This window comes from Asterias rubens, chromosome 2, assembly GCF_902459465.1.
Source record: "Asterias rubens chromosome 2, eAstRub1.3, whole genome shotgun sequence".
Classification (NCBI taxonomy): domain Eukaryota; kingdom Metazoa; phylum Echinodermata; class Asteroidea; order Forcipulatida; family Asteriidae; genus Asterias; species Asterias rubens.
In genome coordinates, this window is record NC_047063.1 from 8,153,419 (window position 1) to 8,166,620 (window position 13,202).

At 39.0% G+C, this 13,202-nt stretch overlaps 1 protein-coding gene across 2 annotated transcripts in view; it reads left to right on the forward strand.

The window, feature by feature from the left end:
* The window catches only part of LOC117306614, a 68,299-nt gene that overhangs the window by 49,713 nt on the left and 5,384 nt on the right, over window positions 1-13,202 (forward strand). For both annotated transcript variants that reach the window (XM_033791103.1, XM_033791107.1), the window contains exons 46-57: window positions 520-718; window positions 1,679-1,758; window positions 2,967-3,217; window positions 4,514-4,575; window positions 5,142-5,320; window positions 6,107-6,287; window positions 7,434-7,607; window positions 8,264-8,580; window positions 9,582-9,669; window positions 10,656-10,734; window positions 11,315-11,451; window positions 12,026-12,183. In XM_033791103.1, coding sequence (XP_033646994.1) covers window positions 520-718; window positions 1,679-1,758; window positions 2,967-3,217; window positions 4,514-4,575; window positions 5,142-5,320; window positions 6,107-6,287; window positions 7,434-7,607; window positions 8,264-8,580; window positions 9,582-9,669; window positions 10,656-10,734; window positions 11,315-11,451; window positions 12,026-12,183 — 1,905 coding nt within the window. The remainder of the gene's footprint in view (window positions 1-519; window positions 719-1,678; window positions 1,759-2,966; window positions 3,218-4,513; window positions 4,576-5,141; window positions 5,321-6,106; window positions 6,288-7,433; window positions 7,608-8,263; window positions 8,581-9,581; window positions 9,670-10,655; window positions 10,735-11,314; window positions 11,452-12,025; window positions 12,184-13,202) is intronic.

A 13,202-nucleotide genomic window follows, 5' to 3' on the forward strand; every position in this document is an offset into this window, starting at 1 on the left:
ATTCAGTGCTACCCACACATCGGTTTAAAGACACTGGACACTATTGGTGTCTTCTCACTTCGTGTATCTTAACATATGCATAAAATAACAAACCTGTGAAAATTTGAGGTCAATTGGTCTTCGAAGTTGCGAGATAATATTGAAAGAAAAAACACCCTTGATTTCGAGACCTCTAAATCCAAGGTCTCGAAATCAAATTTGTGGAAATTTAAATCTTTCTCGAAAACTATGTCACTTCAGAGGGAGCCGTTTCCCTCAATGTTTTATACCATCAACCTCTCCCCATTACTCATCACCAGGTAAGGTTTTATGCTAATAATTATTTTGATTAATTACCAATAGTGTCCACTGCCTTTAAAGGCACACAAGTGTATATTGCAGGGTCTTGGGCGTGTGTTCACATGGCCACTACCCTGCCGGTTTTATTTAAACAGGCGTTTAGACTTTATCTCTACACTTCTATTCCCTTATTTAATTCTGACTCTTTGAGTTTTTATTCTTTGGGCTATTTTTTCTCAGATGTATTTATAAGATGACTATTCAAGCCAACCAGAATGATGACATGTGGCAGGACGTACCAAGCCCCAGCATTCAGTGTGTCATACCAGGACCACCGGACCCTCCCAATCTCTGCTGCACATCGGTCATGCAGGAAGAATTCATTCTGGAATGGGGAGAACCAAGACTGTATGGAGGGGTGACAATCAGGGGATATCAGGTAGGGTGAAGAATCCCACCCCTTTGCTTAGAATCAAAAGGCTCAAATTGGGATTCACAAGACCGTAGAACTTTTAGCTCAAAATATTCACTTGACCAGATTTTGTTTACAAGACCAGGGGTCAATTTCACAAAGATAGTCCTAACTTAGGACTAGTCCTAGGACTCTTTAGGAGTTATTCATAAATACCTAAGACAGTTTATCCATTCTGATTGGTCGAGAGGGCATCACGAGGGGTTGTTTGAATGGATGATACAACACCAATAAAAAGTGTTATAACATGGGCAAGACACGCGAGCTTGCACCAGCGCTTATTAGACAGTTTCTTCATTCCTATTGAGCAACGGCTGAAACAGCTGTGCCACATCACGCGAAACGCGTGACGCGCACATCATCTCCTTATAAGGAGTTGTTTACCCGAGGGCCTTACCATTTCATAGCTGGAGGGGTGTTGGGTTGAAAGAAATCATTGAAGAATTATAATTTTGTGCATTTATTTTACCTTTTGACCAAGAAGTGTTGATGTTTTTTGACCGAAAAGGCAATTATGAATGGGAATCAAAGTGTGTTGAATCGGTTTTCAACTAGTGGTTTAAACCGCCGAGGCCTGGTTCTTGATAATTTACCTCGACTTCGTCTCGGTAAAATTATCAAGTCCTGGCCTCGGCGCAGGTTTAAACCTATAGTTGAAAACCTCTTCACCACACATTGATTCCCTTATTAAAAACTTATAAGGCTAATCCTAAATTAGGACAAGTTCACTCGTCCTAACTCAAGATAAGACAAGTCTTTACTCTTTGTGAAATCCATCCCAGAATGTTTTAGACTGAAAGTCAACATTTGAACAAAAACACAACCATTGGACTTTTCCTGTCATAATCACTGGCCTCGGGCCTGCAGTCCAGTGTAAATTTGGATCCATAAACAAAGATGTATTTGTTCTATGTTTGCGTTGAACAGGTTTACATGAATGATAAGAAAGTTGGTCAGGAGTTGAGTGCATCTCACTACAAAGCTGCAATCCCTTGCCGTCCTAACAGGTACGTATCATGCCCATTATTCTCCTAAAGAATTAGTGCATCATCTTTTAAGAGCAGACAGGACAAATGAGACCTAGAAAGACCCAGTCCGCTCAGAGCATACAAATGAACACTTAAGTACTATTACTGGTGTTATCGATGACTGAAATGAAATAAGAAAATTTCTTAATGCCTTTCGTTTGATTGTTGTGGAACCCCTGCTGAAACATAGGACTCAAACTGCCTTTAGCTATCGGGCAACCTCAGTGGTGTCATGGTTAGTCATCTGCTTTAGAATGACAAAGTTCGGGGGTTTGAATCCCAGCATGCGGATTTGTATTCACAAGACTCAGGAAAGTACCTGAGCATACACAGTATTTAACGTTTTATGGGTAAAAAACAAATAATATTCTGTTTCCCCAATGCAAATTTTACATTTTTTCATGGTAAATGTGCCACCAGTGTGTCCGAACTGGTTCCTCCTATCAGGATAATATTTGAGCGTAAAACCAGGCTTGCTGCTTCTTCGCACCCATACACTCTTGCATTGCTGAGATGTATATCGAAGAGCCTTTCCAACAGCTTTATTGCATCTCTTTTGAACTCCGTGACTGATGCATGTTTCCCTCCATCCTACAATCTAGACTGTTTAAGAGGAATATCAATTCCTACCTTAAGCCTCTGAGTTATGGTCATCCTTACTGAGACTGGCTTTTATCCTTAATTAGGGCAAACTTGCATTTGAACAAAAATTAAATAAAAATGAAAATATAGGATTTGAGGCATTGCATGGTGAGGTATCAATGTATATTTGGTTTGCGGTAACACCATGTGTGTATCTACTTGCCAGGTAGAGTTGTTCTTAGGGAACTGTCTTGCTTTATTCTACTGCCGTGGAGTAGATAATCGGAGGTTCGGGAGACTTCTCAGTTCTGAAAAGAACTGTCCTGCTTTTTAACTATTACCAGGGCGGATGGTATAGAAATTAGACTGGACTACTACTTTAGCTTATAGGATCGTAATTAACTGTACTGCCGCGGAGTCAGTTCTGAAAATTGGTCTCAACGTTTCGACTAGCTTGCTCTAGTCATCGTCAGGAGATGAAAATGATAAAATTGTCTTTTAAGAACATTTTTGTTCCTTGTTTAGGCCAAACTTGCATGAAAAAAAAATATTTAAAAAAATGATAACATCTTTCAAAAACATTTCCGTTCCGTATTGTATTTCAGAACATACCACATGAGTATCGTAGCCTTGAGCGCAGACCCAAACTACCGGGACTCGGACCTCTCAGATGAAGTGGTAATAACCTGTTGGTCCCCAGAGACACAACCTATTGCCCAGGTAGCTGCTACCAGTAAGAGAGGCCAAGGTGATGGGTGCAGTCACGGCTCACTGTGTCCAGAGGATATCTCTGTTGGTGTATTGGAGCTGTCTGAGACGTTGGTTGTACTGGAGTGGAGGCTACCACTCATTGGATGTAAGCATTTCTTTAATTATTTGAAGCATTTTCTCTCCTGACGATGACTTTGACTAGAACAAGCTGGTGGAAACGTTGAGACCAATTTAAGAAGTGGTAGTGCAGTTAATAATGATCCTATAAGCTAAAGTAGCAGTCCAAGCTGATTTTCTATACCTACCGCCCAGGTAGTAGTTAATAAGCAGGACAGTTCTTTTCAGAACTTAGAAGTCTCCCGAAAAAATTGTGATCAATCTCTTCCGCGATAGTAGATTGGATACAACGACAGTTCTCTAAAGAACAGACTATACCTGTTAAGTAGATACACACATGGTGTTACCAAAAAATATAAATATAAATATTGATACCTCACCATGCAAAGCCTCAAGTTATATGTACATTTTCTCTGTCGATTGATCTTCTTGACCATACTTTGCTGCTGTGCAGTAAGCCTATGTGCGTGTCATACACCTGTTTCAGACAGGCGCTCAAATTCTGAATTTTGAAAGTTAAACGTCTGAAACAGTTTGAAAGATCGACTGTTGCAGTCAATTGGAATTACCATGGATCACCTTGGTTTTAGACGTCGAACTTGCCATGAGCCGAGCCAATGCGAATATTATATTAGGTTCTCCTGTCCGAAACCAAAGTTTGTTTGGGTTGACCTAGAGTCGCTCCCAATCTCTTTGGTTTGGCACAACTCTAGCGCGCCTGTCTGGTCCTTGTTTGTGTATCTTGTTATTTTCATTTTGTGTGTAATATACAAACTAAAATTCTGTATGCATTTAATATTTCTAAGCAACACACGTCTCTTCTCGAGAGGTGCTTGTTCAGCACCAGACTAGAATTGAACCAAGTCTAGTTGTCTTATTGTTTTCGTTGATTAAAAACAATCAAAGAAGTGAAAAAGTTTCAAACCTGTCTGGCAGAGAAGCTTTCTGTATTCTATCAACATCATAAGGAATAACAATTTATTGGCAATAGAGGGCGCCTGTTACAAACTTGATCAGGGACTTACCCGCATTTAACTACGTCTAGTTGTCTTTATTCTTGTTGATTGAAAACAATGTGGATCTTGGTGTTGATGGAGAATTTCTTTTACATATGACTCCAATATTTCTATAAAATCTTGGAAGGACATGAGGCAATTGGTACTCTAAATAGAAAATAATTATTTGTTTATAATAAATCCAGAGGAAAGAAGTTTGTCCATCTTTTTGAAGAAATATTTCCGTCTTTAAAACTTCAGGTTCATATTTCGGAGCATGACACTGTAGCAAAGAGTGTTAATGTTGTATAATTACTTTGTGTTTACAGTGGAGAGTCAACAGCTTGTGGATCGGATCAAAGTTTTGTGGAGTAGTGTTGCTAGACCAAAGGTAGGTTGTGTTTATAATTAGGGGATCAAAGCGCAGTGAAGAGGTTTTAAACAATTTTTTTTTTAAGGGAAGATATACATTTTGTAATCACTCTTAACACGGATGGCAACACAAACTTTTGGTTATTTTGTGATACACTACACTTGGTAGTAATGTCGTCATGTAAAAACCATCAATACCAGTAATGTTTCTCAGATTGTTTATATTCCTATTAGGTTTTATTGGACATATTCGCTCTGATCTTTTGGCGATATCTTGTGATTAAATAAGCTGAAATGTCTATTAGAGCCTACACCATGTGTTCATTTAGGTCAGCCCTTGTGCTCAAGAAAATATGTCTCTGTTTTCCAAGGACTTAATACAAGCATATGAGATTTCCTCTTTTTAGCTGATTTTCCTCTTTTTTTCCTTCACTCTCTGTGTACAAAAGTATAGGAATTGTATCGTTTCCTCTTGTTTTTCTTGCCTGTTTTTTTTTCTTTTCCTCTTCTTTCATGGATAGTTACTGTTTATATCATACCTGAACTGTATTAACTGATGACTACACCTTTATATATTTTTTCTAGGAGCTTGAAGCTGTTTTGAAACCCACCGCTACACAATACTCAATCAAGGGCTGTATTGCTGGCACTAATCATTTTGTGAGTGTGGTAGCGTTAGATGAAGGAGATCGAGTCATACACCGATCGAGACAGCTCACCGTACAGACTTCTGCGCCTCTAGCTACTCCCAATCTCACGATCAGGTGAGTAGTGTCTCCATGGTTTATTAAGTCTTTCAATGCCAAGGTGGTACATGTCAATCTATTTTATGTACTCAAAAAGTGTCATCAACCCATGATGAGAAGGCATTATCACTCAAGAAATATATTTACTTTGGGATGTACCAAGGCAACACAAATCAGCAAAGATGAATTTGTTTTGGTGAGAAAGAGTTTTTTGTACGTTTCAATTAAATATACATATTTTTTCAAAAAATCTAAAAAAGACCGTGCATATATAGGTTTTGAATTCAAAACTGAGAGGGGCACTGAAAGAGTTTGTGACCACCCAGACTTGTTAATCTACGCTGCCAGGCACTGGTTAGTACATTACTATTGTCTTATTTTCCATGTACATAATATAGCACAGCGATGCATATGCGATCGCGACGCACCAGGCGAGTCATAATTGTTTACATTATTTTACAGCGCCGCCACGCGTCATTGCTCTCACTATAGCGCCCTAGTTGTTTGTTTACGCGCGTATTCAGTTTGCATAATTTCAAGCCTCGTTAGTTTGCTTTGCGCTTTGAAAATAATTTGCCTTATTTATTCAGTTTGGGTATTCATGGGAAGACATTTCACGAATACCAAAATTGGTACATGAGGGATAGCAAGTGGTAGCAGAACCACACTTTCTCATTTTGGTACATTGATGCCACACCTATATTTGTCACCGGGCAAAGTCTTTGAAAATGAAAATCTTTATATTTTAATAGAATTAAAGTACAAAATGTATTGACAACTTGTCTTGACCTTTTCCCCCATTAGGTCCTGTACATACAGTGGCTGTATACTAGAATGGGAGAAGCCAATGCAGTTTGGGAATGCACACTTGATCGGTTACCAGTTGAGACTTAATGGTAAAGATCATGACAAACTACCAGCTGGTACGAGTACATATCTTTTCACGGCAGGCAAGATGTGTAAAGAGTACACATTCACGCTAAAGGTTTGTAACAAGATAATATATTAGAGTCTTTGGAAGTTCTGTAGCTTCGGTTATGGGTGTGGGTTCGAGTCCAGGTCATGACACTTGTGTCCTTAAAGGGAAAGTACACGTTTGGTAGTTACTCAAAACAAATATTAACTTAAAAACTGACTTGGTAATGAGCATTGAAGAGCTGTTGATAATATAAAACATTGTGGGAAACAACTTTCTCTGAAGTAACTTAGTTTTTGAGAAGGAGGTAATTTCTCACTAAAATAATAAAAGATTTCTAGATAGAAGTCTTTTATTCCTTTCTGAAAGCACACAAATTCGTCCAACAAGGGTGTTTTTTCTTCCATCATTTTCTTGCAATGATGACCGATTGAGCCCAAATTTTCACAGGCTTGTTATTTTATGCTTATGATGGGATACACCAATTAAGAAGACTGGTCTTTGATAATTCCCAAACGTGTACCTTCCCTTTAAGCGAGACAGTTAACCATTACTGCTTGGTCCTTTGGATGGGACATAAGCGGTTTGTTCTGTGTGTTGTGTATTGCACATAAAAGAAACCTGTACACTCGATGGGTTCGCACTGTGTTTCTAGCAGTTGCTTGCGAGTGTGTTGCGGCACCTTGTGGCACTGTTAGCTGAAGAAAATATATTTTTCTAAATACCCCTAAGTTCTGGTGCGGTCTCGAAGCATTTTAACAGACACTTAGACAAATAGATAGCCATCATTAACATAGTTTTAATTTCCCAAGTTACGTTTCATACAATTTATAAAAATAAAATAAAAAAACTTCAAAGGTCAAACATGTCAATCTCCTGGTTATTTATCTTAACTTATACTGGGACTTTACGGTCATCTCAACAGTAATTGCTTTCAACTACAAGAGCGTCTTCCATTTTTTATGGTCAAAGATCATTTTCTTACGCTGCCCCATTTCTTTGGGATAGTCTTCCTGTGCATATTCACCTGGCTAGTTCTTTACACTGTGTTACGTCTCTGCTGTTAAAAACTCTATGATTTGAAGCTGCTTATTTATATCCTCCTTACTTGTAATAATTGTATCTTTCACTTATTGCATAGTTTACTGTTCTCTCTGTTCTCTCGCATTAGGCACTTTACAAAAGTCTTTATTATTATTATTATTATTATCCTAGGCTTTGTGTTACATCCCGCATCTACACAGTAAGGACTCTGACCCAGCGATTGTGACCTGGCCAGGAGTCGTACCTCCTGCCTTACACCGAGCAGCTACAACGAAACTCAACGCCATTAGGGTCAGCTGGCCAGAGCCTAAGGTCACAGGAGGAGCTAAAGTTCAACAATATAAGGTCAATATGTATTTGGTTGTCAGTAACACCAAGTGTGTATCTACTTGCTAGATAGATTTTTTATTTTTTTTAGAACTTGTCTTGCTTTATATTCTACTACCGCAGAGTAAATTTTTGGGAATTTGGAAGACTTCTCTGTTCTAAAAAGAACCGTCCTTCTTTTTAACTGGGCGGAGGGTAGAAAAAATGACTGGGACTACTTCTTTTGCTTAAGTGAATTGAGGGAACTTGTCGTTATTAACTTCACTGCCGCGGAGCGAGTTCTTAGATTGGTCTCACTGTTTCAACTAGCTTGCTCTAGTCATCGTCAGGAGACTGAAGAGTGTGAGAGATATTGGCATATAGGGGTTCAGAGGTTTCAGAATATTTTTTGTTTTAATTGTCAACAGAACAGTATCATTGTTTTAAGAGAATTTAATTAAATTACCAAAATTTCACAAAATGTATTTGACAAAATAGGGAGACTGTCAACATAAGGCTAGATAGCTCAGTTGGTAGAGCACCGGCACGTTAATCCGGAGGTCATTGGTCAGAATCCCACTCTAGTAAATGTTTCTTTGTTCAACCCCAAATCATTTAAAATTTACCCAGACAGTTTCCCTTGTGGTTTATAATCGACAAACATATTTTACTGTAGAAATTCCCTTCCTTTGCAGGTGATGTGTGTGGAAGAGTCTGGTACCGGTCAGAAAGCCCGTCCACCAGACAGACGCCAACCCCTAAAAACACTAGGACCTCTGTCCCCAGACCAGCGCTCCGCTGAGTTCCCGAACCTCTCCCACCACGCCGCCCACACCATTCTACTGGATACGTATGTCAGCGGGATTGGCAAGGCGATACGATCCCGACCAATGAACAAGCAGTACGTCGCGAGGAAACCAGCGCCCCCTAATGTTAGGGTGGGGGTTAGAGGGCTGGAAGAGAGGAGAGCATTAGAGATGGAGGCGTGCCAACTGATTAATATGAGACACAGGTGTGTATGAATTTTTTTTCTTTCTTTCTTTTTTTTCTCCCTTATTCTGCCAAAAGTTCCCTGAAAGTAAACCAGTTTTCCATTGTTCTAATGAACAAATCTGCAAATTTGTTGGGGTATTAAACCTTATATATACTTGGTTTGCGGTAACACCGTTTGTGTATCTACTTGCCAGGTAAAGTTTGTTCTAAGAGAACTGTCTTGCTATAAGAACAAACTCTACCTGGCAAGTAGATACACACATGGTGTTACTGCAAACCAAATATATATTGATACCTCACCATGCAATGCCTCAAATCCTATATATGTATTAAAACTTGTCCCCATTATGTTGAATGTAATTCAAAATATATACGTGATTGTTGTACAAGATCATCCTGATTTCAAGATGCAACTGTTGGCAGCTCTGCATTGAAACTCTGTGTGTAAAGAACTTTATAAGAACTTTTTGTGAACAACACATTTCTCTGCCTCACTAAGTTATTAATTTTCCAAATTGTCTTGGAGCTTCTGGAGTAAACATTGTCCTTCACAGCCCTGACTTGACATAGAAAAGACAACAGTTCTCATAATTAGCACTGGGCCCAATTTCATAGAGCTGCTAAGCACAAAAATTTGCTTAGCATGAAATTTTTGCCTTCATAAAAACAGGATTACCAACCAAAGTTCTCATAATAAGCACAGGGTCAGATTTCACAAAAAGTTAAAACTAGTCTTATCTCGAGTTAGGACTGGTTACTCTTCCTAACTTAGGACTGTACATATGTTTTTAATATCTCCTAGGACTAGTTCTAAGTTGGAGGACTAGTCCTAACTCTTTGTGAAATCGACCCCTGGTCCTGTAAAACCAACACCTGTCCTTATCCTTGCTGTGAAGGACAGAGGACCAGTCTACTTCTAACTTTGTTTATGTGGCACTTGGCCACATGATCTACACTCTCAACCAATCAGAAACTGTCTCTGGTATCCATTAATGTGTGAATGTCTACTCTACTCTACAGAGTGCTGCAGGAGCTGTTCGGTTACCAGCAGGAAAGTAGCTCAAGCCAGCCTCCTGGTGATATAGAACATTCAGACCATGCTGCAGAAGTAAGTCACTCTAAAAATGTCATAATAATAGTAACAACAAAGTCTTATAAAGCGCACAAATCCACCAAGGCACTGTAACTAAAGAAGAGAGAAACAAAAGGGGAAGGGACATGAGGTGTACCTGTTTTGAGAAAAGTTTTGAATCACTGATTCGCTAATATGAAAGGTAGCTGATTCCACAGATGTGGTGCTGGAACAGATAATGATTTGTCACCCCATTGCGATGAGATTTTACTCCTTGAAAAAGATATTTATTTCCGGATCGAAGGTTGTGGTATGGTTTATAGATGTTGAGCATATCCAGAATGTACGTTGGTGCTTGTCTATTGAGTGCTTTGAAAACAATCAACAACAGCTTGTAGATGATTCTGGGTGACATTGACAGGTGTTATACATGTATGAGAGTGGGTTTTTTGGGTGAAATAACCACACAAGCAGCAATATTTTGTAGTTATTGAAGACGACATGTTTGACATGTGGAATGTAATCAGTCTCCAGTTATTTTTCTTGTGCATGGCTTGACGCTAGTGCACTTCCTGAAAGTGTTTCTTATATGATATTAGTGGCTTCTTATATCCCTCAAATCTGTCACTCAGTGACCCTGGTAGCTGTGCCAGTCATTTTATTCCTTAAACAGCCTGTGCGGTTAAAAATGTAGCACACCAAGCAAAATGAATCACATGTACCCAGTTAACCCCAGCAACTATAGTTCAAAGTGTCTTGCTCGAGGACACAAGTGTCATGACTAGGAATCAAACCCACACCTGTATGAGAAATGGAAATGTGACTAGAAATGCGGTTGAACGTTGATGGATTCGATGGTGTTGTGAAAATATCATGATAGTTTTTCGCTGTTTACTCAGCACTTTAACATGTGATTGAAATTGTGTATGTCTTGATAATGGTGTCTATAAACCAGCATTATGTTAAAAAAGAAAAGAATCTATGACCCAACTGTTAACCTCCTCATTTCATTTGTAAACCAGATCTCTGATGCTTTATCAGCTTTAGCCGAGATGGAAGAGCAGTTATTCCAAGTACTAGAGACACTTCTCCCTTATACAGGTAAAGAGAGTTGGTATGAGTAGCCCTGGCGGCCTTATATTTTTGGGGCTTTACTACAGTGACGTCCTGGATATCAGGGAACGTGCAGCTCCCAACGTTAAAGAAATTTCCGTTTTGATCGTGTTCTCACAGTGTTGTCTGCTGCCGTGCGTACAAGTATACATTCGCGTGCAAGACGCATGTAATTCTGGGTCACCATCTCTTGACTGCCACAGCGTTAACATGCAGACGCAACGCAAGATATGTGTGTCGTGCGCCTTGCACAGGTAAAGAGAATTGGCATGAGTAACTTCAGCTACAATACTGGCCATATCTCGTAAGCCCTCGCTACCAAAAGCCCTTTTTTTCTCTTGTTTTTTCCTTTTTTTCTGCAAGCAATGAGTGTTATTTTTGTGTGCTCATTCTTAATCTTGTTAAAGCATTAACTTTTAATTTTTATTTTATTTAATCATGCTTTCAAATGTCAGACACTCCCTCTTTCTCGCACATAAGTCTTCCCCGTGCGCAAAACAACGTGACACTGACGATTGGATTCAACACGCTTTCAAGTACAAACAAAACGTCTTCTTTTCTTCAACAGGCACAGTATCAGTGGATCTAGAGTGGGATCTCATCCCAGACAAGAAAGATGTCAATCTATCAGGATTCAAAGTATTAGTCAACGGTAAACAACATGGCTTCCTGCTGCACTCTAACATAGACCGGATATGTCTCCAGGTAAATCACAAATCAATGGCTAGCCTCTTCAGAAGGATTGATTGTTGAACAAGATTAAATGTGTCAGTGCAAAAAAAGTGTCTCCGCAAATAGCAAAATATGAAAATGTTAAATCTTAAAATCTTGTTAAAAGGCAAAGTATTATGTGGCCACTCTGAAAGCATTGAATGATCAATTTGTTAGTGCTCATTATTAACTTTTTTAAAGCATTCTTTTTTAATTTTTTTATTTTTTTATTTTATTTATTTAATCATGCTCAAAAGTTTCAGACGATCTAGACTATATTCTTGATGGGCCCTTGCCCGAGCCCTTCACTCTTGCTTTTGATCTACTTCTCTAGTGTTGAGGATGCTGTTCCAAGAAGTTCCTTGAGACCTTTAATTCCAGGGGTAACCAAAAGGTGGAAATGGCACCATTTCAATATATCTTCAAAATTGAGATAGTAGTTTCAGACATTTTTGTCAGGAATCATCCCAGATTTAAACATGGTTGTACCCGCAAATTTAACTATTTATAGTTCTTGTTTTCCATACCATGCAAAGCTTTATACATCACTTAATGTCTATCTTAACAGTTGAGTGCCTACGATGGGTTACATAAGATCTGTCTCATAGCCGTCACTGACCATCCAGTCGGTAATAGTGACCCATCAGAAGTGACTGTCATCAACACTAGTCCATTCCTACCCTTCTCTTGTTATTGTCTGCACACCACACATAGGAAGGACAGCAGGTAAGTGCATGGATGAACAATGAGTACAAGTATTACTATTTCTTTTCTTCAAGTCTTTTCTTTTTGCACAATGAGTACAAGTTTAAACTGTTCATTTATAATAATTAACCACAAGGAGAAAGGAAACTGATTGGGTAAATTTTAAATGATGTGGGATTGATAAATGAAAAATTTACTCGAGCGGGATTGGAACCAACGACCTTTGGGATTAACTTGCCGGCGCTCTACCAACTGAGGTACCTAGCCTTACGTTGGTGGTGTCCCTATAGTGTCAATATCTTTGTTCGGGTGCCAGTCAGAAGCCGTTCAACCAGTAACTTGCCTTGTAAGCCAGAGATCACACCCAAGTTTATGGTACAACCGGTAAGGGGAATTTCACTTATGGTTTATTATTTGAATCAAAAATTTGCATCCCCTTAAAGACACTGGAGACTGTTGGTATTTGTCAAAGACCAGTCATCTCACTTGGTGTATCTCAACATATGCATAAAATAACAAAACTGAGAAATGTTTAGCTCGATTGGTCGTGGGAGTTGCGAGATATTAATGAAAGAAAAAAACACTCTTGTCGCACCATGGTCACACGAAGTTGTGTGCTTTCACATGCTTGATTTTAGGGACTCAAATTTTAAATCTGAGGTCTCGAAATCAAATTCGTGGAAAATTACTTCTTTCTCTAAAACTACGTCACTTCAGAGGGAGCCGTTTCTCACAATGTTTTATACTATCAACCTCTCCCCATTACTTGTTACTAAGTAAGATTTTATGCGAATAATTATTTTGAGTAATTACCAATAGTGTCCACTGCCTTTAAGATTATCCCCAGGTTGTATCGTAAACATGGGTGGGATCCCTGGCTGCAAGGGCGGTTTTCAGGTTACAGTTAACATAGTTATATCTGCCCCTTAAAACCTTAACTTGTCACCCTCTTTCTCTTGGGTTCACTGGGTTCTTTTACATGCATTACACAACACATGGGACAAACGGCTTTACGCCCCATCCAAAGGTCGAAGCAATGG